Genomic DNA, 27,070 nt, shown 5'->3' with positions numbered 1-27,070 from the left:
ATAATGTAACACTCCTAACTTGCAAGTTTATATTTATTAAACCCGATTTTATTTATGATTAAGGTTAAAATTCAGGTTATGAATTAAGTTATAAACTTTTGACATGAAATTCTTAATATTAATAAAAAATTTAATTTAATTTAAAAATAAATTAAATTAATTAAAAAGATATTGAATGGATTGAAACGAGTTTTAAATATTAAAAACTTTGTATAAGTTATTTTAAAAGTACGCCGATATAGAATACCGGTTGAACTGAAAAATAATTAGATTAGATTAGAGGGGCATTTCTGTAATTGACAAGAAAATAGATGATATAAATACCCTGCTGGCTTCTCTCGGAAGCCATTGATAGCCGGCCAAAACTTGGAGAAAAAGAGAGAAGCTAGAGAGAAAACCCATAGAAAGCAGCACACTCCGGCAGCCGTATCTCTGGCATCCATCTTTGGATCGGTATGCTTTTCGGATATATTTTTCTTCTACTCACCCTCTACAATATCACCGGATGGATTCGCAAGATCATTTTAATCGCCGTCGGAAAAATTCTAGAGTAACGGTATCCCAAATGCAACAATATCCAAGTTGCTACAGCAAAGCAATTCAGTGGGTTGCTACAGTGACAGAAGATTCAAACAGGAATAACTCACAGAAAAATCACAAACAGGCGAATCCCAACGGTGAAAATGTAGATAAGCATGTTGACCAACACATATCCAAAATTCAGTGTAATTCAACCGTAATGTGGACAATCCCAAGTCCTAAGCCGCAAAAAAATTAAAAAAAGAGAGAGTTGTCAAGCACGTTATTTTTTCCCCGGAAATTGAAGCTGTTATTTAAGTGATTTATTTGAATTAATATGGCTAATAATCTAAAATGATTACATTTCAATGTTTTAATGGTGTAGTTTTGAAAAACGTAATTCTTACAAAAAAAAAATAGATTAGAGGCCGGATCGGGTCGATGATTTGTATAGCACATAAATGATTTGCAATCTTAATTTAGGACTTGAGTAGATTACCCAAATTTTCCTTGCAAATTGCCAGGAATATGAACGAGAATGGCGGGAAATGATGATCTTCTACCTGATTTATTCCCAAGCTATCAGCATTGATGCATCCTACAGATCTATAGAAGCCCTTATGCAGAAGCTATGAAGAAATGATGGGGCTCACGACAACACTATTGTTTCGAGTTCCTCTAATGCTACAGATACAGATCTTCTAAAGCCTTTATAGTTCTACTGTTATGTTCCAGAGATACAACTCTTCCTCTGGAACTCTCAAATCAATGGTGACCAAGCCAGTTCCTTCTTCAAAACCGAACTCTACTTCCTTAGAATCAACTGATATTCTCTTGGGTTGAGCAGATGAATATGCTCCAAACAAGCCGCAGCCGCGAGCTTTCATGCTGACAGTCGCAGTTGTGCTGGAGTCATATTGCAGCTCCTTGATAGCCCCTCCTGAATTAAACATCTTGACTAGACCCACGGGGGCAAATTTAACCCCATTGGCTAGCTCCTTCACAGGAACCACTGTGAAAACTTCAAACTCGCGAGACTTCAATGTGAGTGGCATACCTGCATCCTTTGGAAGGTAAACTACTTCTCCTGCAATTGACATTGGAGAAACTTGTGTTAAGAAAAACCGTGATTTCTTCGAAACAATGCATGACTAGGTGTAAATTTAACTGTATGAAAGAAACATCTGAGCCCTGAATAAACATACCACCAACATGAGAATACAATACACTATCGCCTGTCCATCCATCACAAGCGACTCTAGGGAGATAATCAACATCTTTAGCCCTAACAGAACCGGTGATCGTGCCAGGATTTTCGTCATGGATAAGGTTTGTCTTTCCGACCCTGCACCATCCAGCTCCCTGGCAGTTGAAGACCCCTATGACTCCATTGAAATCGTTCAGGTTCCATATCTTCAGGAGACTGCAAGATCAAGCATCTATTTAGCAAACATGGAATAGGATCATTTTATCCGATCCCTGAAAATGTTATTCAGATAATTTAACTCCTTCGTTACCTTTTACCATCTCTTGCAGGATCAGAAAACAAGCAATCCCTTGATGGTCGTCCTGGAAGTTTGGCCCTCAATATAGAGCCATCAGGAAGCACAAGCTTCTTCAGTAGATTAAAGTCATGTTGTCCAGGCTTGTCACTACATACAGAGACACCAAATATGAAATATCTTGTATCTGAATAGCATCCAAGAAAGACGCGGAACATGTTCATGACAAGTAAGAGTACCTAACATAGATGGCACATCCTCCCACAGCACGGGCTGCTCCGTGGTATTCCGCCATTGGGTGTAGGCTCTGACAAGAGAAACAATTTCAAGGTTAACATCCAGTAACACACAAAAATGTAAACGGAAATTCATCATAGAACAACAAAGCCAAATTGTGTTTTCTTACATGAAACATATCCCAATCCGGCTGCATAAATTCACCAAGAAAAATGGTATTGTAAGCAACTGATGCTATATGAATTGTGTGTGATGCTGGATCTCTTGGCCAGAAATCATCCGATGCCCTTATAACAGCTGATCTCTTTGCACTGAACAAATAAGGCAAGTCGGATTAATTACAAATCTTGAGGATATCACTATTGACGGATAAGAAAGAAAGAAAAGAAAGAATTTACCTGTACAAACCATCAGTGTTGTGACTCATACAATAAATGATCCCATTGTCACGGAAGTTTCTAGCAATAGAAGCCTCCAATGCTTGATGGTATTTCCTAGCAAGTTTCACTCTTCCACCATGGCCAGCCCCGAGAGTTTCAAGGATATTCTGAACATCAACTTTGACCCCATCAATTCCAGCTGACGAAAGATAGTGGTGAAGTTCATCATAGAAGCTGAACACTTTTTCAGGATTCACAAGGCCAAGTCCATTTGTGGCAATGCTTTTAAAAGCATCACAATGCTCATTTGATTCAACCCCAGGAGAAGAAATAGGGTAAGTCAGCTTGGGTTCATAGTGTTCCATTTCAGCACCACCCGGCCTGACCCCTCCCCAGTATCCTGTTATTGCATGCCACACATAAACGTACCTGAACAGTAACAACACAAGTTATCAGCACACCATCAAAGATTGGTTTGCTCAAAGGAAAGTTGATCTATGATAACTAATGAGGAAACCATACTTCAAATCATGTCGTTCTTTGATTTCGGTCACAGTGTGCTTCAGTCCCAATGCTGGATCCTCAACTCTGTAACCCTCTTTGCCATTTTTCTGGAATTTGTGATTCTCTTTGATATGTGTTAGTCTGTTTGCAAAGCTGAAGCACAATTGAAAGTGTGCTAGTCAATAAAAAAACAATAACGAAAATGGAAGACAGAATTTGCAAATCTGGTTCCTTACTTGGCTGAATTATCAGCTAAAGTCTCAATACCAGTGGGATCCATTCCGACTGATTGCCATCCATCATCAATTATAACAAATTTTGGAGGAATTCCACCTTTCTCGAAGCTGCAATAATCACTCTCATTAGCACCAATCTGCCATGTTCAAATCATGTAATTCCCTATGAAACCTTAAAGAAAGGAGCAATACCTCTCCAATCCTTGCTTCACACCCTCTGCAGTGACATCTGTGTAAAAAGCATCCCATGTGCACCAGCCAAACCAGTTCAGCATGTCTGGCATCTGAACCACGAAGCACAAGTTATTCAAGATGACAGAATCAAGTACAAAAAGTCGTCGAAAAAGGAACTTCAGGAAATACTGCTAATCTTCTTCTGGCAAAAAAAAGTAGCTACCTTCTTCCTCTCACGATGAGAAAATGTCTGCAAATGTGATTCCACGGCCCTGAGTACAATCCAAAATACAACTTGGTCAATGGCATGAAGAACATCTGAGTCATAATTCAATGAAATAACAAGCCATAAATGAGGTTTTTGAACACCACAAGTCTATACTGTATTAATGGATCACTAAAATTCTCAATTGTATTTACTAAATAAAGCAACACTTCAAGCTGTATAACTAGCAATTAGCATAAAAGCTTGGCAAATTAGGTAACTCGTGAAACTTACTTCACTGCATTTGTGATGACATCAAAGGGATCTGAACCAGCTGCCACAAAAACTAAATGACTCCCCTCAAATTCCTTAACAGCAGGATCTCCTGCAAAATACCCCAGCAATTTATTTCACCGATTCTTTAACAAAAAGAAAACCTGTAAAATCATATCCAGCAGAAATTTATTCATCTTTTCTCATACCACTTTCCAAGCAAATCTCCAGCTCATTGTGCTCATTCCCTTGAAGAACAGCCCTAAACTCTCCTTCAAGAATTGGCAAGAAAACGGTATACAAAGCAGAATGCTCCTCTCCATTGTCGAAACGAGATCCATCTCGAGCTTCAACAATCAAAAACTGTGTCTCAAAGGGAATTTCTTGTCCACAATTTCCCATCCTTTGTGTCATCCACCACATCTTGAATCGAAAAACACACATAAACCTCAATCCCCTGCATACCAACAACATTTATTGCAAATTTAACTCTTGCCGCCCACATCACAAATCATCAAAAAGACCTTAAATTTATCATGCAAACAGAAAAAAAAAAGATACGCCTTTTGTATGCAATGTTATCATCACCAAGAAAATTAAAGAAAACTAAACAATAACAGAGAAAACGAAAACAGTAACAAAGAAGAAGGGACATACTCGAGCTTTCCAACAGGAAAGACTCTTCGACAACCAACTTGATCTGATCGGACACCAATGAAAGCTCCATTGATAAAACCACCCCCAGAAGCTGGTGTTATCTCAATGTTGTCATGGACATCATTCAACACACAATTCCCTAACACCACCAATTTCCTGTCTGCCACTGATATCCCTGCCCCTACTGTCATCTTTCTCTTAAAACAACAAAGAAAACGAAAACGAAAACAAACCCACAACACCAAGATCAAGAAGAAGAAGAAGAAGAAGAAGAAAGCACACAGCTTTGGTTGTTGAGGGTTCAACCGAAGGGGGGGGTATTTATAGCATAAGATGATGTCGGAGTTTTATGCTGTCAAGGAGTCCCAGATTACAAATATTGCATTCCAGGGACTCCCTGCAACATGTACAGGAAGTCCCTCCTCGTCTTCTGTGCTAGCTAGCATAGCTAACTGTGGAAAAACATTAAATAAATATCTCTTCTTGTTTGGCGGGAATTATTCAACCAACTAACCAACCGTCGAATAGGAGATATTATATTATTATTATAAGGTAAGATTTGTTTTTGTGGTAAAATTGTATTTTTGAAATTTTTTAATTTTTAATTGTATAAGCAGCCTACCAAACCCATCAATCCTCACCGTTGGTTTAAAAGGCAGGACCACGTACCACAATCAATGATCACAATTCACAACTAACCCTCCGATGATGTACAAATAAAATCCACAAGACGATCAACAGGGAGAAAATTGCATGTGACTTTAGATCACGGGGCTATTTTCATGCCACCTAGGCTCCTTTTTCTTAGTGCTCTAAAATAAAAATAAATAATAAATAAATTTATGTAACTAGATAATGGATAGAATCCTTTCACTCCAAAATGATATCTCCGTTTGTGAACGGTGATAGTAAAATAGTGATTAGAAATATGGTATTGATCGTTTTATAAAGTATTTTTTTATTTATAAATTTATTAAAGTGATATTTTTTTTTATTTTTTAAAATTATTATTAATTACATTAGCATGTTAAAAAGATTAAAAAATATAAAAAAATCAAATTATAAAAAAAAAAAACAACTTTTCAAACACTTTTTAAATTGTCCGCAAGTTGATTCTTAAAGCTGCTTAAAAGTGACAGTTTTCAAGTATGCTTCACGTGAGTGAGTTCCTGGCGATTTTTATTTTATATGGTTACTCAGTAGTGATTATTTTTTGTTTGGTTTAATTTTTATTAAAAAAATAATTAAATTAATTTTTTTTTAAATAGAAAAACTAAAACCGATTCGAATTGATCAATTTCGGTTCGGTTCGGTTCGGTATTTTAGGATAAAACTTGTTCAAATCGGTTTGGCTCGGTTTTTTCAGTCTGGCTCGGTTTTTTTATTTGGGTTTGGTTCGGTTCGGTTCAGTTTTTTTAATTTCAGACTTATAAAACCGGAACCGAACTAGTTGATTTTTTTAAAATTTAATCGATTTTTTTCACGATTCAATTTGTTCAATTATTTTTTCTAATTTTTTTAACTTTTCAGTTTTTTTACTCAGCCCTATATTTACTTAACTTCTCTTCTTCTTTTTCACGAAAGATAAACAGAAAAATATTTATATTTATGCATGTAAATACTTATGATATGACTTATAAAGGTTAGTTCTGAATTTTGAGTGATGAGTTAAATTTTTTAAAATATATATAAATAAGCTACGATAAAATAATTTATAATAACTTTAAATTAGAAAAAAATAAAATCAATTTCTTAATAAGATATATAATATAACTGTATAAGTCATAATGATGTTAATTAAAAAAATACAATAAACTATATTAAATCAATGCTTCTTTAAATAATGGAAGAAAAAAACCCTACAACCACTGTCCAGTAGCTTTCAAACACGTAATAAGATGGGGTTGGTAAGGACAATTATTTGAGCCAGGCCTTGCTTGCTACGGCCACCGGAAAGCAGAGACTGACGTGTAAATGAGGTGGAATTGCGAGTTAGCTTATCTCCCATTATAATACGTGTAGCTTAGTCAGACGATGAGCAGCCACAGCTCAAACCTTACGTGGCATTTACATTTCTAATCACATGCATTCCTCTCCTATTAATAAATACATTTGCAATCCTGAATTAATTGATTAAGTTTTAAGTTTATTTTTTATATATTATGAGTTTAAATGTTATAAATCTTAGAGTTATGAGAAATTTATATAATTATTAATTTTAAAATTTCAAAAAACTAATTGAAATATATGTAAATTAGCCCGAATTAGGCGGACACTTGCAATTATCAAAATAATAATGATAATAATAATGCCTTGGCTTTTGCTTGCTGGGCACCACAAAAACAAAGCAGCATGTAAACGAGGGGCCTAGCCTAGCCTAGCCTAGCCTTTTGTCAAGGGAGCTGAGTAGATGCCGACTGTTGATTGACATTGCAACTAAAGATTGGATCATGGCTTGTACGATTAAAGCAGATGCACAATTTTGATTATCGTTGCTAGGGGTGTTAAAAAAAACCGAAAAACTAATTAAATTGAGAAAATCAGAAAAAAAATAACTAAAAAAATTGAACCGTGAAAAAAAATCGATTAAACTGATTAAAATTTTGAAAAAACCGACCGGTTCGGTTCGGTTTCGGTTTTTTAAGTCTGGAACCGGAAAAAACCGGAAAAAAACCGAGCCAAACTGGTTTGAACTGGTTTTTGCTCTAAAAAACCAAACCGAGCCGAACCAAAACCGGTCGGTTTGAACCGGTTTTGGTTCGGTTTCGGTTTTTTTAAAAAAAAATTTGGTTTGGTTATTTTTTTTTTAAAAAATCAAACTGAACCGAACCGTGAACACCCCTAATCGTTGGGGGTATAGAAAGAACAGAGAGATCGATTAGACATGTGTGTTCGTCTTTTTTTTGGCTGTTCTGGTAAGGAAAAAAGAGTTAAGATCATAATGGGATTTGTATTAGTCAAATGATAGGTGATTTTTTAAAAGATATTTTATTAGGATTGAAGAGGGAGATGGATGATGATATTGCGTATCCATGGTTTTGTTTTTATTCCCTCTTTAAAACAAAACAAGATATTTTCTTGCATGGACAGACAGCTCGAGTGAATCATTCGGTGTAAATAATCCATTTCAACTGCCCATTAGATAACTAAATCCACACACACACACACACATATATATATATATATATATATATATATATATATATATATATATATATATATATATATATATATATATTCTTGGGAATTATACAACTTCCACATGATGATTTCAGTAACTAATTTCTTCTTTTATTTATTCCTTTTTTCTTACTCGAAAGTACTGCTGCTTGATGTGATGAATGCATCAACCTCCACTGTTTTAATTTTATAAATTGTTTTTTATTTAAAAATATATTAAATTTATAAAATGATCCAAAATCATATGAAAATTTAAAATCTTTAAAAATTCTGACCAAATTTCTTTAATATTCATTTAGGAACTCAAAAATCTACCAAGAAATCTAGTCAAGCACATGTCTCCTTTGTTTCCACGATCCAACCATGTTTTAAAAAAAATTCTTGTTTTTTTTTCAAAATAATTTTTCAGTGATTTTAATTGTTTTAATGTGTTGATGTTAAAAATAAATTTTTAAATATAAAAATATTATTTTAATGTATTTTAAAATAAAAAACACTTTGAAAATCAACTCAAGTCTCAACATAAAAAACCAAACAATCTTTTGATGACTATCAAGTTAAATAAAAAGACTCAAACACCTCTAAGCAAGAAAACACTTAAATTTAAATTACTAAAAAATAAAAAAATAATTTTATTATCACAATTCACAATAATCAATGTTTAGAAGTGAGTGAAATCATCACATTATTTAACTTTATTTTTAATAAAAGCAAAAAAAAACAAATATATATATATAGGCACGAACTATCCGACAACATTTTATAGTAAAAGTACTCGAATAATCAAAGACAACATGTATGACATGCCATTGGAACTAGCCATTACAAGACAACAAACAGTTACAGTTCTCCAGTAAAACCATGAGAGGTTGCATTAGTTGGTTGATGGATATGAACCTAAGAAACCAAGTTGATTTATTTATAATATATAGTTTGTATCCATTATTTGTTTGATATATATTTAGTGTCTGTACCCGTTCATACACAACACGTGGCACTGCGAATATGCGATTGATTTCATTACACCAGATGCTTTTTTAACAAAGCTGCGATAATATTCCCCTGCTTTTGTAGATTTTAACGACATAAATCCAAACCACTTTTCATGTGGCCACGTTAGCAAGGATTTCTTTCACCGACACTTAGCTGTACAAGTTTCCAACCAGCAACAAAGAGCTTTAGACACCATCTGAAAACACGTGTAAATCCTGTTTCATGATTTTTTTTAAAAAAATTAATTTGTTTTATATGTCATGTATGATTTTAATATGTTAATTTTAAAAATAATTTTTAAAAATAAAAAAAATTTTATTTTAATGTATTTCGATATAAAAAATATTTTAAAAAGCAATAATAACCAAATTTCCAAATATACACCAAAAAATATGTTTGTTTTGGTGTTTTAAAAAAAAGTATCTTTTAAGAAATTTTTATTATTTTACTTTAAATTAATTTATTGCTATCCGCTTTGCATGTTTAGCATTAGTAGTGTCCTTGAACGATCCAAATTCCCACCTTACCTTGTTGTTGTAAGCAATTTCATCAAGATGCAAATGGGGTTTGTCGAAAAGTTCTAACCTTACAAATTGGGCCTAGCGCTCCAACTTCGAGTCAATTTCAAATTTAAGAAAGAAAAATATGAAGCTTCTACAAGGGTGCCTTCAAAAGAAATCAAAAGGGGTTAGAGAAATAGTTTTGAGTTTGGAATATCACGAGCCCAAATCTAATTAAGGATGAGAATTAGAGGAAGGTGGGATTATCTCCACCAATGGAAGAGGACTAGAAGTCTAGAAGTAGTGACCAAACAGGAAAAGGAAAGACGTTTTCTGTTTTCTCTTTAAATCCCATCTATTAAACTCCATAGCCTTGAAGTTTCAAGCACCTATGCCAGTACCATGGTCTAATCTCCCTGGCGAGCTACTCGAGTTGATCTTAAAACAATCAAGTATAAGTTCTTTCGACCTTCCAGGTTGCCATGGTGTTTGTGTCCAATGGAGATTAATTAGCGACCAATCTTCACTACCAATATTTGCTAGTTGGATTCAAAGTATGGTTTGAGGTAGACACGGCCAATCCCTATACAAAGACCTGCGAGAAAGAGACAAGCTTGGGTGGCCAAGCACTGTTCTTAAAACATGGTGATTCAAGGTGTGTTTCGTTTCCGCAACCCAGCGTTACGTAAGCCCAATTCCATATATTTTATTGATGATTTGATGGAAGGGTATTACAGTTCAAGAGGTACAGTTTTTGGGGTGTTTGACATGGAGCGCAAGAGTATACAGAAGTTTGACAGCCGGATGTTTATACCAGAAATTTAACCATGATATTCAGTAGCCAATGCATTTGTTTGTGCTTTCCACATGATGGGATGCTAATCTGCCTTAAGGCACGACCGGAGGGTCGGTTTTGTTATTCTCTAAGCACGATGGTTCAAGGTCATCCGAGAGTTGGGGTAAAAAACACCAGCAGATTAGCAATAGAAGAAGACGCAGGAGGGAATATCAAGGGAACATATCTGCACGTCCAAGTACGGACTTGGAAACAATCAACAAAAGAACACTACTTATAAGCACATGAATAGTTACAAGAAGCTTTGAATGTTGGCAACAGCACACAAGTTTCACTTCATCACAGTCAAAAAGTATGAGAGCAGATCTGTAGCACGACAATACCTAAGAAAATAAACAGGAGAACATAGACTCGTCATGTCTTTGCTGGGTAATAGTGAAAGCCTCCACATATTAATCTTGGCAGCTCTCCCATGGGATCCAAATACGTTTTTGGACCTGGTTTTAATTTGACATGGAGAGCAAGACTAGATTCCATACAAGGCTTGTTCTTTTTTCTTAATTTAAGGTAGAGGTTGTGGATATCCAAGTAATACCTCCTTGGATGTGTTGCTCGACAGGACTCCTCCGGCCTTCGCAAATTTCGAAGTGAAATCTGATTCTATATGTCAAGGAACCTGTTTCCTGAAATTGCATTCAATGAGATACATACGGGAAAGGTTTTCTCTGATGATAACATCGAGGAGCCCACAATGAATTGCTCAAGACCCCACTTATTATATATATATCCCTGTGATGGGCTTTTAATTTATTGAGAGGAAAGATTTCATTTCAAATCGACTATATATATTAATTCTAACCAATCATCTTTTTTATTATTATTAATACATATTTCCCATCATATAATAACATTAATAGAATATCTTGAATTATTGATAGAATAAATAATACTAAAACTTAATGGTAAACCGTAACGACACAGTACACTCCCAGCAATACAGATTTAAGAGAAGATTAATTAATCAAATAAATTCATACTCGATAATTAATTAAATGAATTAGAAAAATCCATAATTAGTTAATTAGTGAGGGTGACAGAAGCTTATAATATAGTGCCGTATTGCTACGTACCTAGCTCTATCATAATGTAATTTTGCCCAGAAATGATTTTATACTTCCTTGCTTCTAGAAGCTTTGTCACGCGTGAAATCTCAAGGCATTTTGATCTCTCAATGTATTCTTAGATCAGTTGGTTTGTATATATTAAATTAAATTTATTTTAAAATGTAATTAGTGGTGGATCATTTATATCAAGATTTGAAAATTCATGAGATTTATTATTATTACTATTATAGTTCAATCTAGAGATAAATAGCTTAGTTGACAAGGTAGCTAGGAGGTATACTCGCTAGCTAATTAACTAAGCTAATCTCAAGGCTGAAATATTCATTCTCGATCTTGGAAAATTCCTCTTTTCTATATATATATATATATATATATATATATATATATATATATATTTGCCTTGATATTTACGTTTTGGAGAAGAAGGAGAAGAAGAAGAAGAAGGGGGGCATAGACGTGTGATGATGAAACTTGTGCCCACTAGACTCCAGCAATTATTTACTATTAAAAGAAAAGTTAAAAGACGCCCGCTAGACTTCAACAATTATTTACTATTAAAAAAATAAAAAGTTAAAAGACGAGGGAGTGAATTTCACTGTAGCTCAACGTATAGTTAATTGCGAATTGTTTTCCTCCAAGTGGGAAAAATTTAAGCCTTGAAGTTGGATTTGCTGGTTTTTTCTATAGGCTAATTAGTTATTAAAAAATTGATTGGGAATTAAGAGTTTTTTTTCTTCTTTTCATAAGTTTCTTAACAATAAAAATATTTTTTTAATTCCAGGATAAAAAATTTGTTAATCTACTAAGCAGGAAGCTTGTCTTAGAAGATATTTTGATGTTTTTATATTTTCTTTTCAAAATTATTTATATCCTATGTTTTCAAATATTTTTTTAAAATTTATTTTACAACTTTACACAAAATTCAATATAATAATCAATTTACTTTATTTATTGTGTTACCTTTACAAAATCAATGATGTGATCATAATTTTAAACAAGTGTAAAAACAAAGGGACCCTAAAAATAATAGCAAATAATATTCAAACCACATGTTTGACAAGGGATGCCTGCACCTTTCAAGGATAATTAAGAAATTCAAGATCAATTTGTTTATTTATTGACCGATTAAATGAGACAATGAGGTGCCGCCTCCAATGAATCAGAAGTCTCCCTCTTTTTCTATGTAATTGATGTGAACAGCAGCGCCGAGTCATTATCAATCAAGTTTTATTGAATAATTTAATTATGGTAAGAGTGTTAGAAGGACTCGGAGGTATGCCCCTTTTTTTTCAATTGGCCTTTGATATGCAACAAATCAAACCGAACTGGTGCTTGAAAATAACTGAAAGGCTACCCCTAGAATCCATCACAACTGGGGGCGGGTAAAATCCAATAAAATAAAATAAAATAAAAATTTTTGCTAAGGTTTAGCGGTTAACCTGATCAGCCTAGACTTGATCCAGTTAAAACCCAACCCTCAATAGTTAATTTTTTTTATAAAAATAATATTATTTTAAGTTTTTTTAAAAAATTTAAACAAGGTTAACCATCCTCATCTATGACCCGGCTTGGCATGGGTTGGATTTTACTACAAGTATGGTGATCAGTGTGCATTGAAATTTTAATTTACATTGTTTAACCTTTTTCCTAAACTACGTGCTGGTAAGGTTGTCATGAATTTGGAATTTGCTCCTTAGATTCATAGGGAAAACATAGAATTATTTACAAGGTTTTCAATATATTTTAAAGCCTCATATCCCTTCCTCTTTGAATAGGGACATGGCTGGGTTTCAGAACAGTTACAAGTGTAAATTTTAAAGCTTTGTTTATATATATATATATATAAAATAAAAATGTTTTTAAATTAGTTTATGTGTTAATTGAGACTAGATTTTATTTTTAAAAGTTAACGATTGGTATTAAAAGTATATTTATCTTTTATTTTGATCAACAATAGATTATTCACATTAAGATTAAGGATATTACTGTGTTTCTCACCCATTAATATATTTGGAAAGTTAATGTGCAGAGAACTCATAGAAGAGTGAGATGCTAAAGCAATTATGAAATATTTTGTTAAAACAACCCAAGTATGAGTTGTTTTATGGGTTTGGGATAGTTCTTAATGGAATAACCATGCACGAATCTGTTGAGATTTAGTGAGAAGAAATTCACTTACTATCGACAAGGAGATCTAATGAACCTAAATTTAATAAACCTAAAAAAACCTCGTACCTAATTATACCGACTCCATGGACTTCTTCTAGAGGAGAATCCCCACTTTATAAATTCTCTCTAAGAAAAGAGAGGGGTCCGACTCCATGAGCTTGCTATAGGGGAGGAGTCTCAATCGATTGGCTCCCTTTGATTTCATGGGCTCACCTTATGAGAGGAGCCTCACTCGATGGGCTTGCTGTCGAGAACGAGCCCGATTTCATGGTCTCTTTTTAAGGGAAGAGACCGACTCTAGGGTCTCCATTAGAGGGGAAGTCCGACTCCATGGTCTTGCCCTATAGAATGAGCCCTACTCTATGGGCTCGTTCTAAGAAGCGCATGTAGATCTATTTTTTATCTTTTATGAGCTCATGTAACTTGTTAGAGCTCAACTTTCTATTGAGAATTTTTTTAGAACCTCATAAGGGTATTTCAGTATTTTATATTGATCCGGTACGTATTATTTTTAGTATAATATATCTCAAAATATCACAAGGGTGAAATCACACTTCAACCCATCCTCTCCAAAAATAAAAAGAGAAAACAAAACTCATGAGCTATAAATACATCGTGAATCCTTCAATTTCAAGATTCACAATCTCTTTATTCTTAACACTTTAAGTATAAATATTTTCAAAGTCTATCTACGTAAAATATCATTGTATTTTCTCTCTCTATAAAATTACTGAATTAAGCATCAAAAAATCTCTACATCCATTATAGGATACCTTTTGCAGGTATCAGCTACCAGCTACGTTGACTTATTAAGTATCACTTGTTACTAACTTCCAATCACTTGGGTTTTTCATATCAAGTCATCAAACACCTTGACTTAGAAAAATGAATTAGATTGCTTGAAATTAGAGATGAATTAATTATCCAAAACATCAAACTTATTTCTAAGCAATTTGTACTTTAGGACTCATGAAGATCAATCCATTTCTATTCTTTTATTTTATATGTGAGAAAAAAGAAAGTGAAGTAAATGTAGAATGAGAAATTTATTAAAAGGATAGATAATTGATAGCTATCAAACACTTGATAGGTTTATTTAGTAATTCGTGACTTGAAATCTGACCCGAATCATATTTTATTTTTAATAATTTTTTATAGTGATCCAATCAAAATTATCTGACCCAACAAGTTAATTAATAATTAATATAACCTGGTTATAAATTCAATGGGGTCAAAATCAATTAATATATAAAAAAAACTAAAACTGAATTGTCGTAGATAAAAACAATAAACTCAGTCACTCGTAAATTAATTCGATAATCTAAGAGCTAGAGTTGTGTACCGGTCCAATCGTAGCTGGGCACGACAACTAGCAACAGTCGCGTGAAAATGAAACTTTTGAAATTAGGTGAGATTAACGAATGATATTATCAGGGTGTCTTGGATGGGCTAACCGTTCAACCAGTAATCACTCTCCCCCCTCTTCCTTCTTCTAGAACCAAACGACAGTGCCACGTCACTATCGTTTGGTTCCTAATTAACTTGATTTATGGTAGGCCACTGTCCCCCTAGAAGTGAGAGCGTGACTTGTACACTACACGGAACAAATGCTTCTACACAAGTGCCACGCCATCTCTGCCGTTGGATTTCACGGGGCTCGGTACAGGATCAAGAAAGACGGATTCTCTAGGCCGACTTGTCTTCTAGAAGCTTTCGCACCTGCCAGATGTCAAGGGCGTGATCTACGGAAAAGTCGAGCATCTTCTCTCGGCTGCGCCAACCTGAGCCAGCCGATTCAGCAGTTTACAAGATAATATAGCACTTTTGATGGTTGTAAATATATTAAAATATTTTTTTTTATTTTTTTAATATTATTTTAACGTAAATTTTAGAAGAAACAATTTAAAAACAGTCTCAATTACATTGTTAAACAAAACAATCATTTAATGTAAAACCAAATTAATTAATCATTAATTTATATTTTTAATACTATTGAAAATCATTGAATCATGGTTTTAATATAAAATCAAATAGTAGATTTCATGTATTTAATTTCACAAATTATAAAATAAAATAAAATCATAATTAAATTTATCGGTGTGTTTGTCATATAAATTATCTTAACTTTGGTATTTATAATTTCCATATGTTGTAAGGTTAAGAAATATCCCTAATAAAAAATCTAGAACGCTTTTCATAAACTGATAAAACTAGACCTTGAATGCTCTATGGGCCCGATGACAACCGCAAGAAAATCACTGTAAAGCTTAGGTCGGTATAGTATATGTACAAGTGATGGAGATAATGAGTATTTTTTGGACTTAAATATTCCTTAAGCCTTATTTATGTCTTGTATCATACATATGTTGTATTGAGTTTTATGTTACCCAGAGATATAAAGTCTATAGAAATGAGCTCTGTCTTTTGGTCCCTTTTTTACGCTTTTAGAGATTTGTTTATACAAACTTTTTTAAGATAAATATCATAAAAATATCTAATATATTTAATATAAATATCTCATAAATATATAACCTAGACATTTATGAGATATTTATGGACACGCGTGCATTGTACATGACACCATGTAGGTTCAATTGGATTCGGTCCAAGAATTAATATTATTGTATAGTTTTATCATGTATCATCAATATATTATTTTAAAAAATTATAATTAGGTTTGGGTATCATAAAAAAAAACCATGTAATTATCAACTCGTTTCTTATATAATTCCTTTGATTTAATACTATATGTATTTCCTAAAAAGAAGAAGAAGAAGAAGAAGAAGAAATGGCAACCAAAACAATCACCAAGCCAAGCCAAGCCAATTCCAAATTAATAGCCGAACCCCCAATTTAGTTAGAAGTTCCGAACGGCTCAGTATTCTCTCAAAAAGCCAATAAGAGAAAAGCAAATAAAAAAGAAAAAAGAAAATAGAATATACTCTTTCTTCTAGAAGAGCTTTATTATATTAATAATAAAATAAATAAATATTAAATTCCATGTCAGTGCCCCTAAAAATCTCCTGCAAAACAGACATCTGCCCCCACACTCGCACTGTTTTCTTTTCTTCCTATAATTAATTAATAATTTTTTATTATTATCTTTGACTTTTCTCTCTTTGTATATATAAAACAGTCTTTCTCCTCTCCATCTATCTTGCTCACCATTTCGCTTCCAAATCATCTTCTCTTATTCCCATTTTGCCCGTAAAACCTTCTCTTCAAATGTACACTACGTTCGCTCCCTCCCCTCTAACCGCTGCGACCTCCGTAATCACAGCCGCGGCAACCTCCAACACAGTTCAAAAGCCTATCCTTTTATCACCGGTTAAATCAACCGCCGGTCGTTCTTGTCGGAGGTTTCAAATCAAAGCCTCGGTCTCAACGTTTCCTGACTCGACCCGAGTCGACTCAAGGTATTCAACGCTGAGTCTGTACGATGTACTCCGGGTGAATCCAGCTGCGTCGCAAGTGGAGATCAAGTCAGCGTACAGGAGTCTTGCGAAGATTTACCATCCTGATGCTTTTTTGAGTCAAGATCGTGACCGTGATGACGAGCAATCGGACGGTGGAGATTTTATCGAGATTCATAGTGCTTATGAGACGTTATCCGATCCGGCTGCTAGAGCGGTTTATGACCTGTCTTTATCGGCAGCGGCGAGGTGTTTTTACAGGAGAGCGGCCGGGTATTCGGGCGGGGATTATACGACCCGAAGATGGGAAACAGATCAGTGCTGGTAAAGAGAATGGAAAACTGACCAGGTTCATTGAATCTTATAGTTTAGGATTGTTCTTCTGTTTTTTTAACATACAGTTGAAACATGTCACTGTCGTGGCAATGTGTAAGGCCGTAGATTTCGTTTTTTTTTTTTTTTTTTTAAACGAAATGACAAAAAGAAGAAGAAAGGAGTGAATATAATATTTTCCAGTATTTAAATGTTTGCTAATTTTATCAAATGTTTTATTGGATCATAAAATTAAAATGGAATCTCCATGGATCATGGATACCAGTTAAATCTTGATCTATTTGAATGGTAGCTACACAGCAGGAGCTTGTTTTTTTCACTCCATCGGTGGGTCAATCCACCAAACTCTTTCTCACTAGATAAGTGGATCAATCTAACAAACCTTCTACTATTCAAAGATTGGATTAATGTCCAACAAGGTGAGAGCTTGATGAGTCAATCTAATCTTATCTGGGTCGAGTTTCATGTTAAAAACCAAGTGAAAGATAACTTGATCATTGATCCAAAACTTGATTTGCATCGAAGTCAAGTCATGTCATGACTACGAGGTTGATTTGGTGAAAAGGGAAGAATCTTGAAGCATTCCCAGACAAATTGGGAGAAGGAGAAAATCTAAGACACTATATGTATTTGAACCACCAAACATATGTACATAGTTTCTCCTACTTCAGAACTCTGCCTTGTATTCTGCACGGTGGTTGACAATGGGATCATTATTTACAGGTCACCAGCAAGTAATTAATGACATGCATGAGAACGCGGATGCTTGCAAGCTCGGCACCAGTGACGGCAGGTGAGGTCATTGCACGGTTCACAATCTCAACGACTTGCTCAACAATTGGCCGCGCGTATAATACAATCATTTGGTCAGTTGGCAGTATTGCAGCTGCCACCGCCGTCATCCACTCAAGCTTTCGGGGAGTATCATTGTTTATATCACAGGCCAGTTGTTGTAGCAGAGAGAGTAATACTCCCTGGCTTAGAGGGAGGGGAGACAGAGACATGATACCCTGCAAACCAACCTGGCAAAAATAACACGATCAACTCTTCTCAGGTCCATTTCAAAGTTGAGATGAAAGCCACAACAAGCCCAGCAGATTAGCAAGGGAAACGAGAGCAAGAAAATCACACATCTTCCATTACCACCTAGTTACCAAGACTAGATAGAGTGAGAAATACCTGACTGCACAGCCAGGATACAATAGCCACGTCACTTCTTTGGAGCGCAATAGTGAAAGCCTCATCGTATTTGCTTTCAGATATTAATCTTTTTAGCTCTTTCGTTGGATCCACCTGTGTTTCAACCTGAATCATCGAAGGGGGAGGGCTTAGAATTACCTCCATTATAACAAATGGTTTTTGGCAGCCATGAGCAGCTGAGATGGTTAAGATCACAAAACACAACAGACCTTCTCATGGAAGCTAGCCAAGGGTCCGTCGCTAGGTTGCGTGGCCAATCGATTTGTTGCACCTGAGTTTGAGGCAATAGCTAACAGCTGTCTTTGACTATCAGCCAACTCCATACTCAAGGTTTTTGTCAATGACGATGCTGAGTTGATTGAATCCTGCATTTAACACAGAATAAATAAATGATGCAGGGAAATATGGGGAAAACAGACAGCATAGAACTAAATGTAAACAATTTGGCAAGTTGCTTAAAACATTTGGATGTTGTTAAGGCGAGAATATAAATATTTAGCGCATAAGAATCCAAATGGATAACTCGTCCAGCATCCATACAGCAAAACCCCGACATTTTAGTTTTAAATAAATTAACGAAGAGGGCTGTGTTGTAATGGATTTCATAATGAAGCACAAGAATACACACCCTTAAAGTGAGTGCCAAAGAAGAATGGGCAGCGTCAAAATGCTGCTGTGCTGCAGCTGTATGCTCGACCATTCCTCTCTGAAAGGCAGCATCTACTTGATCAAACATAGCTTTGCATGACATCTCAAAGGCAGGAATTACTGAGGCTTCCAGACCAGCCTTCAAAGAATCCTGCATGAGAAGATTTATTTATTATCAACAATGCTTGACACACTCCCTAGATAAGTTATATGACGTTGCACTCTCTAGAAAGATGAAGTTGGGAAACCTCATTCAATAGAAAACCATTAACTTGGACCCACCAAACCAGTTCTTCGTAGTATTTTGCAAAAAAGATAGCCCTACCCTTCAGCAATTGTGTGTGAAGTGGCTGCACTTGCAGCTTGAACCTGAAACATCTTGACTGCAAGCCCAAGACTTTTACCATTGATTAATGGGCCGACAGATGCTCAAGCATTCTATAAAATTATGATGACTTCTGCATACCTGGAGAGCTTGCTTGCCAGAGGTTTGAAACTGTGCTTGAATTTGCCTAGCAACAGTAGCCTGAAGTTTCGAATTAACTGATTTTTCCAGTTGATTCACTGCCTTATCACCAACTCCTCTCTGGAGAGAGAGAAAAAAAGAGCATCAGCTAACAGTCAATTTCTGAAAAAATGCATCCGATTATCAGATCTCTTACCTGGAAAGACTCAACTATAACTGAAGATACTGTTTTATCAATGACCGGAGATATTGTACGAACTGCACCTTGTACAACTGAAGCCAATTCTTTCTTCGGTGCTTTCTCTAACATGGCTGACAAGTCCTTATTGATAAAATTCAAGACCAGACTTGTTATCTGCTGCGTGTGATCTTGCAATAACCTCTCATTCTTCGCATTCTCTTCTTGAAATCGAGCACACGGAGCATCAGCATTCGCTTTGATGGCTTTCTCAATGCTCCGTCCCAAAGCCGTCTCTAGTCTTCTACATTCTTTAGAAACAGGGACTGCAACCATATTTGACATCTGCTTATGCATTTCCTTTTGTGTGATCACTAGCTGGAAAATAAAAGGAAAGAAAGAAAGAAAGAACACCAATGTCAAAAGAGGATGACTGGATAATACAAGGATTAAAGCACAATAAGGTTCTGTACATTATTCTTTTAAGATGCAACCCTAGAAACTACAAAACCAGAATTTTTTTCACAAAATCTATTTACCTCTTTTAGCAAAGATTGTGCTATATAGCACAGAGAATTATGCATGGTGAGTGCACAGAAAAAATACCACCATTCATTGGCAAGACCCACATGTATGACCCACATGGTCAATGGAATATGCTGTCAGAATTTATTCATTGGCAAAAACAAAAACAATAAGGAAAATGAAAATCTTCATTAATTCCCAACCCAGTCATGCACAAGGACTAACTAAGAGATTGCAGCCAGATACAGTAGCACAAGGTTGTTGCTTGTGATCACATATGTTCCTTGTCAAATCTTTAAGTTCAAGACAACATCCAGCAAGAAAATAACACATGATGCATAAGGTAGGGTATTTTCCAAGGGCAGAGTCTAAGGAATCACCTGATTAATTGATTGCTGCATAGCCAAAATTTGAGAAAAAGCACCATCCATGGCAAGGAGATTTGAAGCCCTGACAGGTTCGTTCAAAGAATCTGCTGAATTAAAAGTGCCTGGAGGTTGAGAAGATGAACCTGATGCTTGAGAATTTCTCCCCTTCTGCTTCTTCCCTTTTGTACTTAGAGTAGTTGACAGTGGACCAACTGTTGACACAGAAGACTCGGAAACTTTTCCAGATACATCTTTTGTTGAGTCATGGACTTCATCTTTGCCAGCATTAGAAGGTGGGGAAAGAGACTCACTAGCACCAACGCCATCAACTTGTCCCTGTTCCTCCACAATATTTGTTTCTGGTGGCAATGCACAGCACTCTCTTGTCATCTCAATATCAAGATCTGAAGCCTGGGAGCTAAAGATTTTTTCCTTGTTTTCAAAAACAGGCCTTTTGGATTCTCCTCGAAGACTAAATTCACCATCTTGAGTGGATCTTGTTTCACCCACTATTTTAACTTCCACCTCAGCATTGGCAACATCATTATTGACAACCACATCCAGAAAATTTGAGTCAACCTCGCTTTTGCTCTCATTAACTTTGGTAATTTCAGAGGATGAAGCACCCATTAAAATCTCAGAAGGGGTTATTAGATGAGTTGGATGTTTAAATGTAACAAGAAGATTAAGAGTGGTAGAATTATTATCTTGTACAATTTTCCTCTCATCATTCCTCAAGTCACTATCCAAGGAAGGCACATTGGATGAATTTGAACAAATAGGGTCCATTTGCTGGTCAACTGAATGATTGATAGCTGGTTGGTTGCTGGATGCAGGACTTGGCTCAAATCTTCCCCCAACTGCAAACTCAGTAAGATCTCTAGTTAAGCGAGGATGAGGAGGCGAAGGAGCACAAACAATATCAGCATCACCAGTTGATGAGGCTAAAGCAATAGTTCTGGATTCCATATTTGAAGTGGGAGCATCTTGTTGCAGAGTGGCCACATCAACTGATGCGAAGCTCATAAGAACATCAGAATATTTACTTCCACATGACTCCAAGGCAGCATATCCATCAGCATTAGGTACATCATGCATTACACTGGAATCTGACCTCTCTGAACCCACATTCTCCATCAAAGGTGGCAGGCACTGGCATAATTCCAAAGTATACTGTTGAATTGCCTGTGTCTGTACGCAATAAACTTGAGTGACAGATTGGCCATGCAAGACATCACTTGTCCCGGTTAAACTCAAGATAGGCATAGTGACAGTAAACTCTGATATGCAATCCATACGAGTTGATGCTGGATTAGGACCATAATCTATGTGCACAGCATATATAGCATTCCTCTTTGCGTTTGCAAGTAAAATAAGTCCCATTTGAGACAATGCTACTACTTGATTGAAGAATGCCTCCTCAACTCGAGGTTCAGCTGAACTCTTCAGCTCTAATGTCTGGGTGCAATTCAACAAATCAGAATCATTAGGCAGGAGCCAGCCTTCTTCACTGGCTGAGACCCAAATCTTCAATTCCCTAATCTGAGGCCCCTGTAAAAAATTTTGGGAGATGAATTAACAATAGGTGTAAACAATGGCTTTGGAAAATAAAAAATTAAAACCGGACTCTACAGTGACTTGGGCTCAAAATTAAATTTCTGAAGACTCCAAACAATCAAATAAATGCCAACTTGCTTGACAATCTAACTGAACAAAAGCTCAGGTTCTCAACACCTGGCTACCAAAGTGCAATTGCAAGACTATGAAAAATGAAAATAAAGATCTCAGTATGTACTGCTGTGACAAGTATGATGTGATCTGGCTGGTCAGTAGCAGTCAAGAACATGGCTGAATAAACAGGTTGGCCATCGTGCGGTCTCAAAACCACAAGTGGTGATGCCTTGAGACCATCCCAAATCTTTATCTGTCACATAAAATGAAGTTCATTAGAAACTTCTTTTAATTTCTGAGAACAGTGAAGAATCATTAGAAATATGCGTACGGCACATCCAAATGGGGTTACATTTGGGATGTGCAAACGCAACAAGCAAGGAAAATGTCTCTTGAATTGCTATCAGTTCAAACTGAAATAAAAGCTCCATGACCAACAAATCCAATATAACACTAAGCAATATCATAGAGAAAAAACTCAAAGCTGTATTTTATTTATTAAACTGCAGTTTGAGCTATGCAGAATTTACTTCTTTTGACTATTGTAAGAGCTGGGTTTTCTGTAGGATTACCAGCAATTTTATTTCTCCAATTCAAATGATCAATTAAAGAGGCCCACTCCATGGCCTTTCTACTCATAACTCCACCAAGGACATCCACGAGTTTGCTTCTCAAAAGCTGTCTCTGCTTTCTTTTAACCAAATTTCTTTTATATATTGGAGTGATTGCATAGAGAAATTAGACATGTAACTACAGGAAAGCACAACTTCAAAATTCCTATTACAGAAGGATACAAAAGAACTCATGTGTGCTGTTTAAATAACTAGCTTGACAAAAGAAATTAAAAATGATAGCTGCACATAGAACTATAAGTATCGAGTGCATCCAAAGATAAGGAGAAATGCAAACCGTGCCATCCATAGAAGAAGAAACCAAGCGGGTGGTCATCCATTGGCACATTGACAAATCAGTGACTTCTCCATCATGTTTACCAATGAATCGGACCCCATCAATCAGCTTGTCAACAGGACATTGAAGAGGTGCCTCAGAGGAATAGACCTCACCCTTTCCAACTTTGTTAGTATCAATTCTCAGAACTCGTTTACCAACTCCGACCACCAAAATTTCCTGACAAGAAAAGGAAAGCAAGATGGCATAAGCAATATGACAAAGCAAACTTCATGAACAAGAGAAACAGTAAAAGCACCACCTACAATTGATGATATTATAGAAATTCTAACATTGATGATAAGCAGTCAAAGAATGCGTACCTGTTTATAACAATGCCAACAGACTTTTGGGTTCTTTATTTCCCCCTCACCAGCTACTTGGATAGCAATAATAGTCTTTCCTGTAATCTGTGGCTTATCTTCCTCATCTGGACCTTCAGAGATCTTCCAGACATTAATCCGTCCATCTATTCCAGCACTGCACAAAAGCATGTCAAGTAAGCCAGCGACAAAAAAGAAGAGGAAATGATGGTATACAAACAGAAAGCTACCTAGCCAAAAGATGAACATCCTCAGCAAAAAAAGCCATGCAAGTGACCCTCTGAAAGAACAAAACACAGACTTAGACAATAATAATAATCAGAGAAAATCAATAAGCAACCTTAACAAATCTTCATCCCCGCTTCAAAAACAGTCCATTCAGCAAAAATAAAAACATAAAAATCAATTCTTCTCACACAGTCATAACATCCAGTAAAATCCCCAAAATCAACTTCGTTTTCAAACATTGATCATATCACATCATGCTAATGCACAACTGTGGCAAGAACACCACTTATGGTAATGAAGTCTTACAACAACAGCAACTACAACACTAATGACTGCCAACAACACACCCAAAAAATCAATGAACAGGAACCAACAGCATCCACATTGCATTCCAATCTCGCAAAAGCCATAACTTTAATCATTTCCACAACAAAACAGAAAAAACCCACAATCATTACATCACCGAAACACATAAAAACAAATTAAAGGGACACAAGAATCAAGGAAAACTAACCTGAGACTGAGTACGAAACAAAGACCTCAACGCAGTATTGATATTAAGAATCCGAATAGACCCTTGCTTCAACCCATAACAAATATAACTCTTATTAACAGCAATTTGCCTTCCTAAACACAGCTGAGGATCCGAAATGTACTTGGTTATCGGCGTAACTTCAAGCTGCGGCTGTGCCTCTCCTGGCAACCTAACATCCACATCATACACTACATCTTCACCAACCACCCTCCTGCCCTTAGGCATCTTACTGCTAGTACAGCTAGGCGTCCTAACAGGACCCATAAAATTACTGCCAAGAGCCCCGGATAAGTCTTGGGCTGGCGGAGGCAGTGGTGGTGGTTCTTGATTTTGAGGAGGGCGGAGGAGGGCCATGATTTCGGCACCAGAACGGTCTTGGAGTTGTTGGTTCGGGGTGAGAGGGGGTGTAGGATAGGAGAGGGTACGTTGGGGGTGCATGTTAGCAAGAGGTGGTGGGTTGTTTGGGTTAGGGTTTTGTTGGGGAGGGTAGGAGGGTGGGAAGGGGAAGGGGAAGTGGTGGGTCCCAGTGGGGGGAGGGTAAGAAGAGGAAGGGATTTGTTGGGGTGGAAGAACCATGAGGTTGGGAGGAAGAGGGGGTGAAGGGTTTTGGGAGGGTGGTGGTGGTGAAGTGGGTGTGGGCATGAAGAATGTGTGCATGTCAAGAGGAGGAGAATGTGACGGTGATGGCTGCTGTTGGTGATGATTTCGGGATGCCATGATGAGAGGGAAATGAAGGAAGCGAAGAGGCGGGGAGGAGGGAGGAGGGAGAGGGAGAGGGAGAGGGGGGGGGGTTTTGGGTTCGATAAAGTTATTTAAACCCGTGTTAAATAGCGTTATAATTAAATTAGGGGGTCATTAGTTCAACTAATGGACGATTGATCTGATTTAAGATTAGTATAAATATAGTTTACGAACATTATTGATAAATGATGATGTGATAACGGCATAGTTTCAGAACCTAACTAAAAGTACTTGACCCATCATTAGAGAGAGAGAGAGAGAGCGCTTGGGATGATTATTTGTGGACAAGATATATATATATATATATATATATATATGTTATCCCCGCTATTAAAGGACACTTGTTAAGATACGTAGACCATAGTAGAAAACAAAAACTAAATTGATTTTTTTTTAAAAAAAAAAACATGCAATGGATTTTTAAGTGTCATTGGCTGTTAAAAACATGATTTACCATGAAAACTATTTTTATTATTTTATTAAAATTTAATAGTTTAATATTTCAATGCATTTCATATTAGAATTCTTTTTTTCTTGCTAAAGAGACTTGGTGAAAGAATGACCGATATAAAAATTTAATAAAAAATAAAAACATGTGAAAAGAGAGTTTGATATCAATTTTCTCTAGCTTGGCTACATGCTAAATCTAAGCACTTATAAATCTAGTAAGATATCAAACTCAATGTTCTTATGCTTAGGATTATTTTGAATCCAATCGCCCAATATGGAAATCTAGGATTATCATCTCCCTACATTTTAGCCATGCAAAAAAATCTTCTAAGAGCCTTCTATCATCAATTAATATTAATTTTGATTATAAGGGTTAATCTTATCGACATTAATATCATGTGAGAATGATGTAGGGTTGCCTTCTATAAGTACGTGGTACTCTCATCAACATTATTAATATAATGTAAGGAGACATTTACTCTCCTTCTCTATGTGGATGTGAAGAAGAAAAAGACTCATGACCCCTTGAATAAGAAAAAGAAAGTTTAAGGTTATAAATACTTTTGAACAACTTATGTAAAATGTTCATAATCTTCACTCTCTTATAACATATTTTCAACATTTATCATACATGAACTAAGAATAAACATTCTTGTTTTTAAAATTTAATGCTAATTTACTACAACTTCTCATTAAAAAATCACTAACTTAATTATTAGAGTGTCCCCAAATCCAAAAAAAAAAAAAAACTATTTTGCAAGAGTTCAAACCTTTATCACATATGGAGAATAAAAGATTAACATGAAAGTGTAATCATCCATTATCCAAACATTTAAAAACTCAAGTTCCTTGATATATTGGATTATGAACATCATCAATATTTATATTTTTATTGATATCAATATCCTAAACTCAATCGTAAAAAACAACTATAAACCATAATAATTCTTGATCTTCTCATTATCATCCACGATTTTCTACGAGCGTTTCATGAGATGAGCACTTAACATTGTTTGTTTTTGTGATTTAACCCGATTTTAAAAATGCTTTTTAAATTGTTTTTTGTCTATAAAGATACTAAATTGATATTTTTTTTGTTGTTTTTTGATAATTTTGATGTGCTAATATTAAAAATAAAAAATATTATTTAAATATATTTTCAATTAAAAAATACTCTTACATAAATATCTCACATTGCATTACCAAACACGCACTTATTCACGTTCTAACCACTGAGCATTAAGGTGTGAGTTTCTGATGTGTAGTTAACATGAACAATGAAGTAAATATGCTCCAAGGCTTTATTTCATCTTTCAAGGCCATCTGCTCAAGAATTCTTCTCAAATTTGTGGCTAGATCCATCCCAAGTTTGGCACGCCCAAAACTCTGGCTCGACTATACATAGACAGGTCTCCTATAATCATGTTCCCTTAAGTGGAGTTGAATCTACTGCTTGAAAAAACAAAAAAAAAGGTCCAATTTGTTCAGGTTTCCTTTACACCTCAGGCCTTAGACAACATCTTTTGCATGGATTATCTATGGCATGGAACAGTGGCTTTAGGAAGTGGAGTTGGAGACTGACTCTGCTATTCTA

General features: G+C 35.6%; 3 protein-coding genes across 5 annotated transcripts; 1 reads left to right on the top strand and 2 right to left on the bottom strand.

The window, feature by feature from the left end:
* Positions 1-940: 940 nt before the first annotated feature.
* LOC133703831 (probable galactinol--sucrose galactosyltransferase 1) lies at positions 941-5,139 on the bottom strand. Its single transcript, XM_062128528.1, has 13 exons — positions 4,688-5,139; positions 4,240-4,487; positions 4,052-4,142; positions 3,776-3,824; positions 3,571-3,662; positions 3,379-3,486; positions 3,161-3,295; positions 2,657-3,067; positions 2,428-2,569; positions 2,261-2,328; positions 2,037-2,171; positions 1,725-1,942; positions 941-1,606 (listed from the first exon to the last, which is right to left on the bottom strand). Exons 1-13 carry the CDS (start codon positions 4,876-4,878, stop codon positions 1,230-1,232), a joined length of 2,265 nt encoding a protein of 754 aa, XP_061984512.1. The 5' UTR covers positions 4,879-5,139; the 3' UTR covers positions 941-1,229.
* Positions 5,140-16,583: 11,444 nt separating this feature from the next.
* On the top strand, positions 16,584-18,453 carry LOC133703738 (chaperone protein dnaJ 11, chloroplastic-like). The gene is made up of 2 exons (XM_062128369.1): positions 16,584-17,211; positions 17,919-18,453. The coding sequence occupies exon 1, from the start codon at positions 16,675-16,677 to the stop codon at positions 17,188-17,190; it is 516 nt and encodes a 171-aa protein (XP_061984353.1). The 5' UTR covers positions 16,584-16,674; the 3' UTR covers positions 17,191-17,211; positions 17,919-18,453.
* Positions 17,656-25,074, bottom strand: LOC133703737 (enhancer of mRNA-decapping protein 4-like). 3 transcript variants are annotated; one of them, XM_062128367.1, is made up of 12 exons: positions 24,265-25,074; positions 23,753-23,802; positions 23,523-23,679; positions 23,161-23,379; positions 22,376-22,504; positions 20,593-22,131; positions 19,706-20,065; positions 19,510-19,629; positions 19,024-19,194; positions 18,605-18,760; positions 18,375-18,500; positions 17,656-18,217 (listed from the first exon to the last, which is right to left on the bottom strand). In XM_062128367.1, the coding sequence occupies exons 1-12, from the start codon at positions 25,000-25,002 to the stop codon at positions 17,909-17,911; spliced, it is 4,074 nt and encodes a 1,357-aa protein (XP_061984351.1). In that variant the 5' UTR covers positions 25,003-25,074; the 3' UTR covers positions 17,656-17,908. The 3 variants fall into 3 exon arrangements, 2 of the variants coding, with proteins under 2 accessions (XP_061984351.1, XP_061984352.1); XR_009843928.1 differs by lacking the exons at positions 17,656-18,217; positions 18,375-18,500 and adding an exon at positions 19,369-19,426 and having other exon boundaries at positions 18,621-18,760; positions 24,265-25,067; XM_062128368.1 differs by lacking the exons at positions 17,656-18,217; positions 18,375-18,500; positions 18,605-18,760 and adding an exon at positions 19,326-19,426 and having other exon boundaries at positions 19,054-19,194; positions 24,265-25,067.
* Between the last annotated feature and the right edge of the window lie 1,996 nt (positions 25,075-27,070).

This window comes from Populus nigra, chromosome 9, assembly GCF_951802175.1.
Source record: "Populus nigra chromosome 9, ddPopNigr1.1, whole genome shotgun sequence".
Lineage (NCBI taxonomy): Eukaryota > Viridiplantae > Streptophyta > Magnoliopsida > Malpighiales > Salicaceae > Populus > Populus nigra.
The sequence above is the reverse complement of the archived record's forward strand: the minus strand, read 5'-3'. Positions and strand labels throughout refer to the sequence as shown.

Excerpts from the sequence above, each read along its gene's own strand:
- LOC133703831 (XM_062128528.1), bottom strand. The coding sequence starts at position 4,878 with ATGACAGTAGGGGCAGGGATATCAGTGGCAGACAGGAAATTGGTGGTG. Across the intron at positions 3,663-3,775 it reads CTCATCGTGAGAGGAAGAAG|ATGCCAGACATGCTGAACTG; the intron begins GTAGCTACTTTT and ends TTCGTGGTTCAG. Across the intron at positions 2,172-2,260 it reads GGATGTGCCATCTATGTTAG|TGACAAGCCTGGACAACATG; the intron begins GTACTCTTACTT and ends CTCTGTATGTAG.
- LOC133703738 (XM_062128369.1), top strand. The coding sequence starts at position 16,675 with ATGTACACTACGTTCGCTCCCTCCCCTCTAACCGCTGCGACCTCCGTA.
- LOC133703737 (XM_062128367.1), bottom strand. The coding sequence starts at position 25,002 with ATGGCATCCCGAAATCATCACCAACAGCAGCCATCACCGTCACATTCT. Across the intron at positions 22,505-23,160 it reads CTTCTTCTATGGATGGCACG|ATAAAGATTTGGGATGGTCT; the intron begins GTTTGCATTTCT and ends TTTATGTGACAG. Across the intron at positions 18,218-18,374 it reads TATCCTGGCTGTGCAGTCAG|GTTGGTTTGCAGGGTATCAT; the intron begins GTATTTCTCACT and ends TATTTTTGCCAG.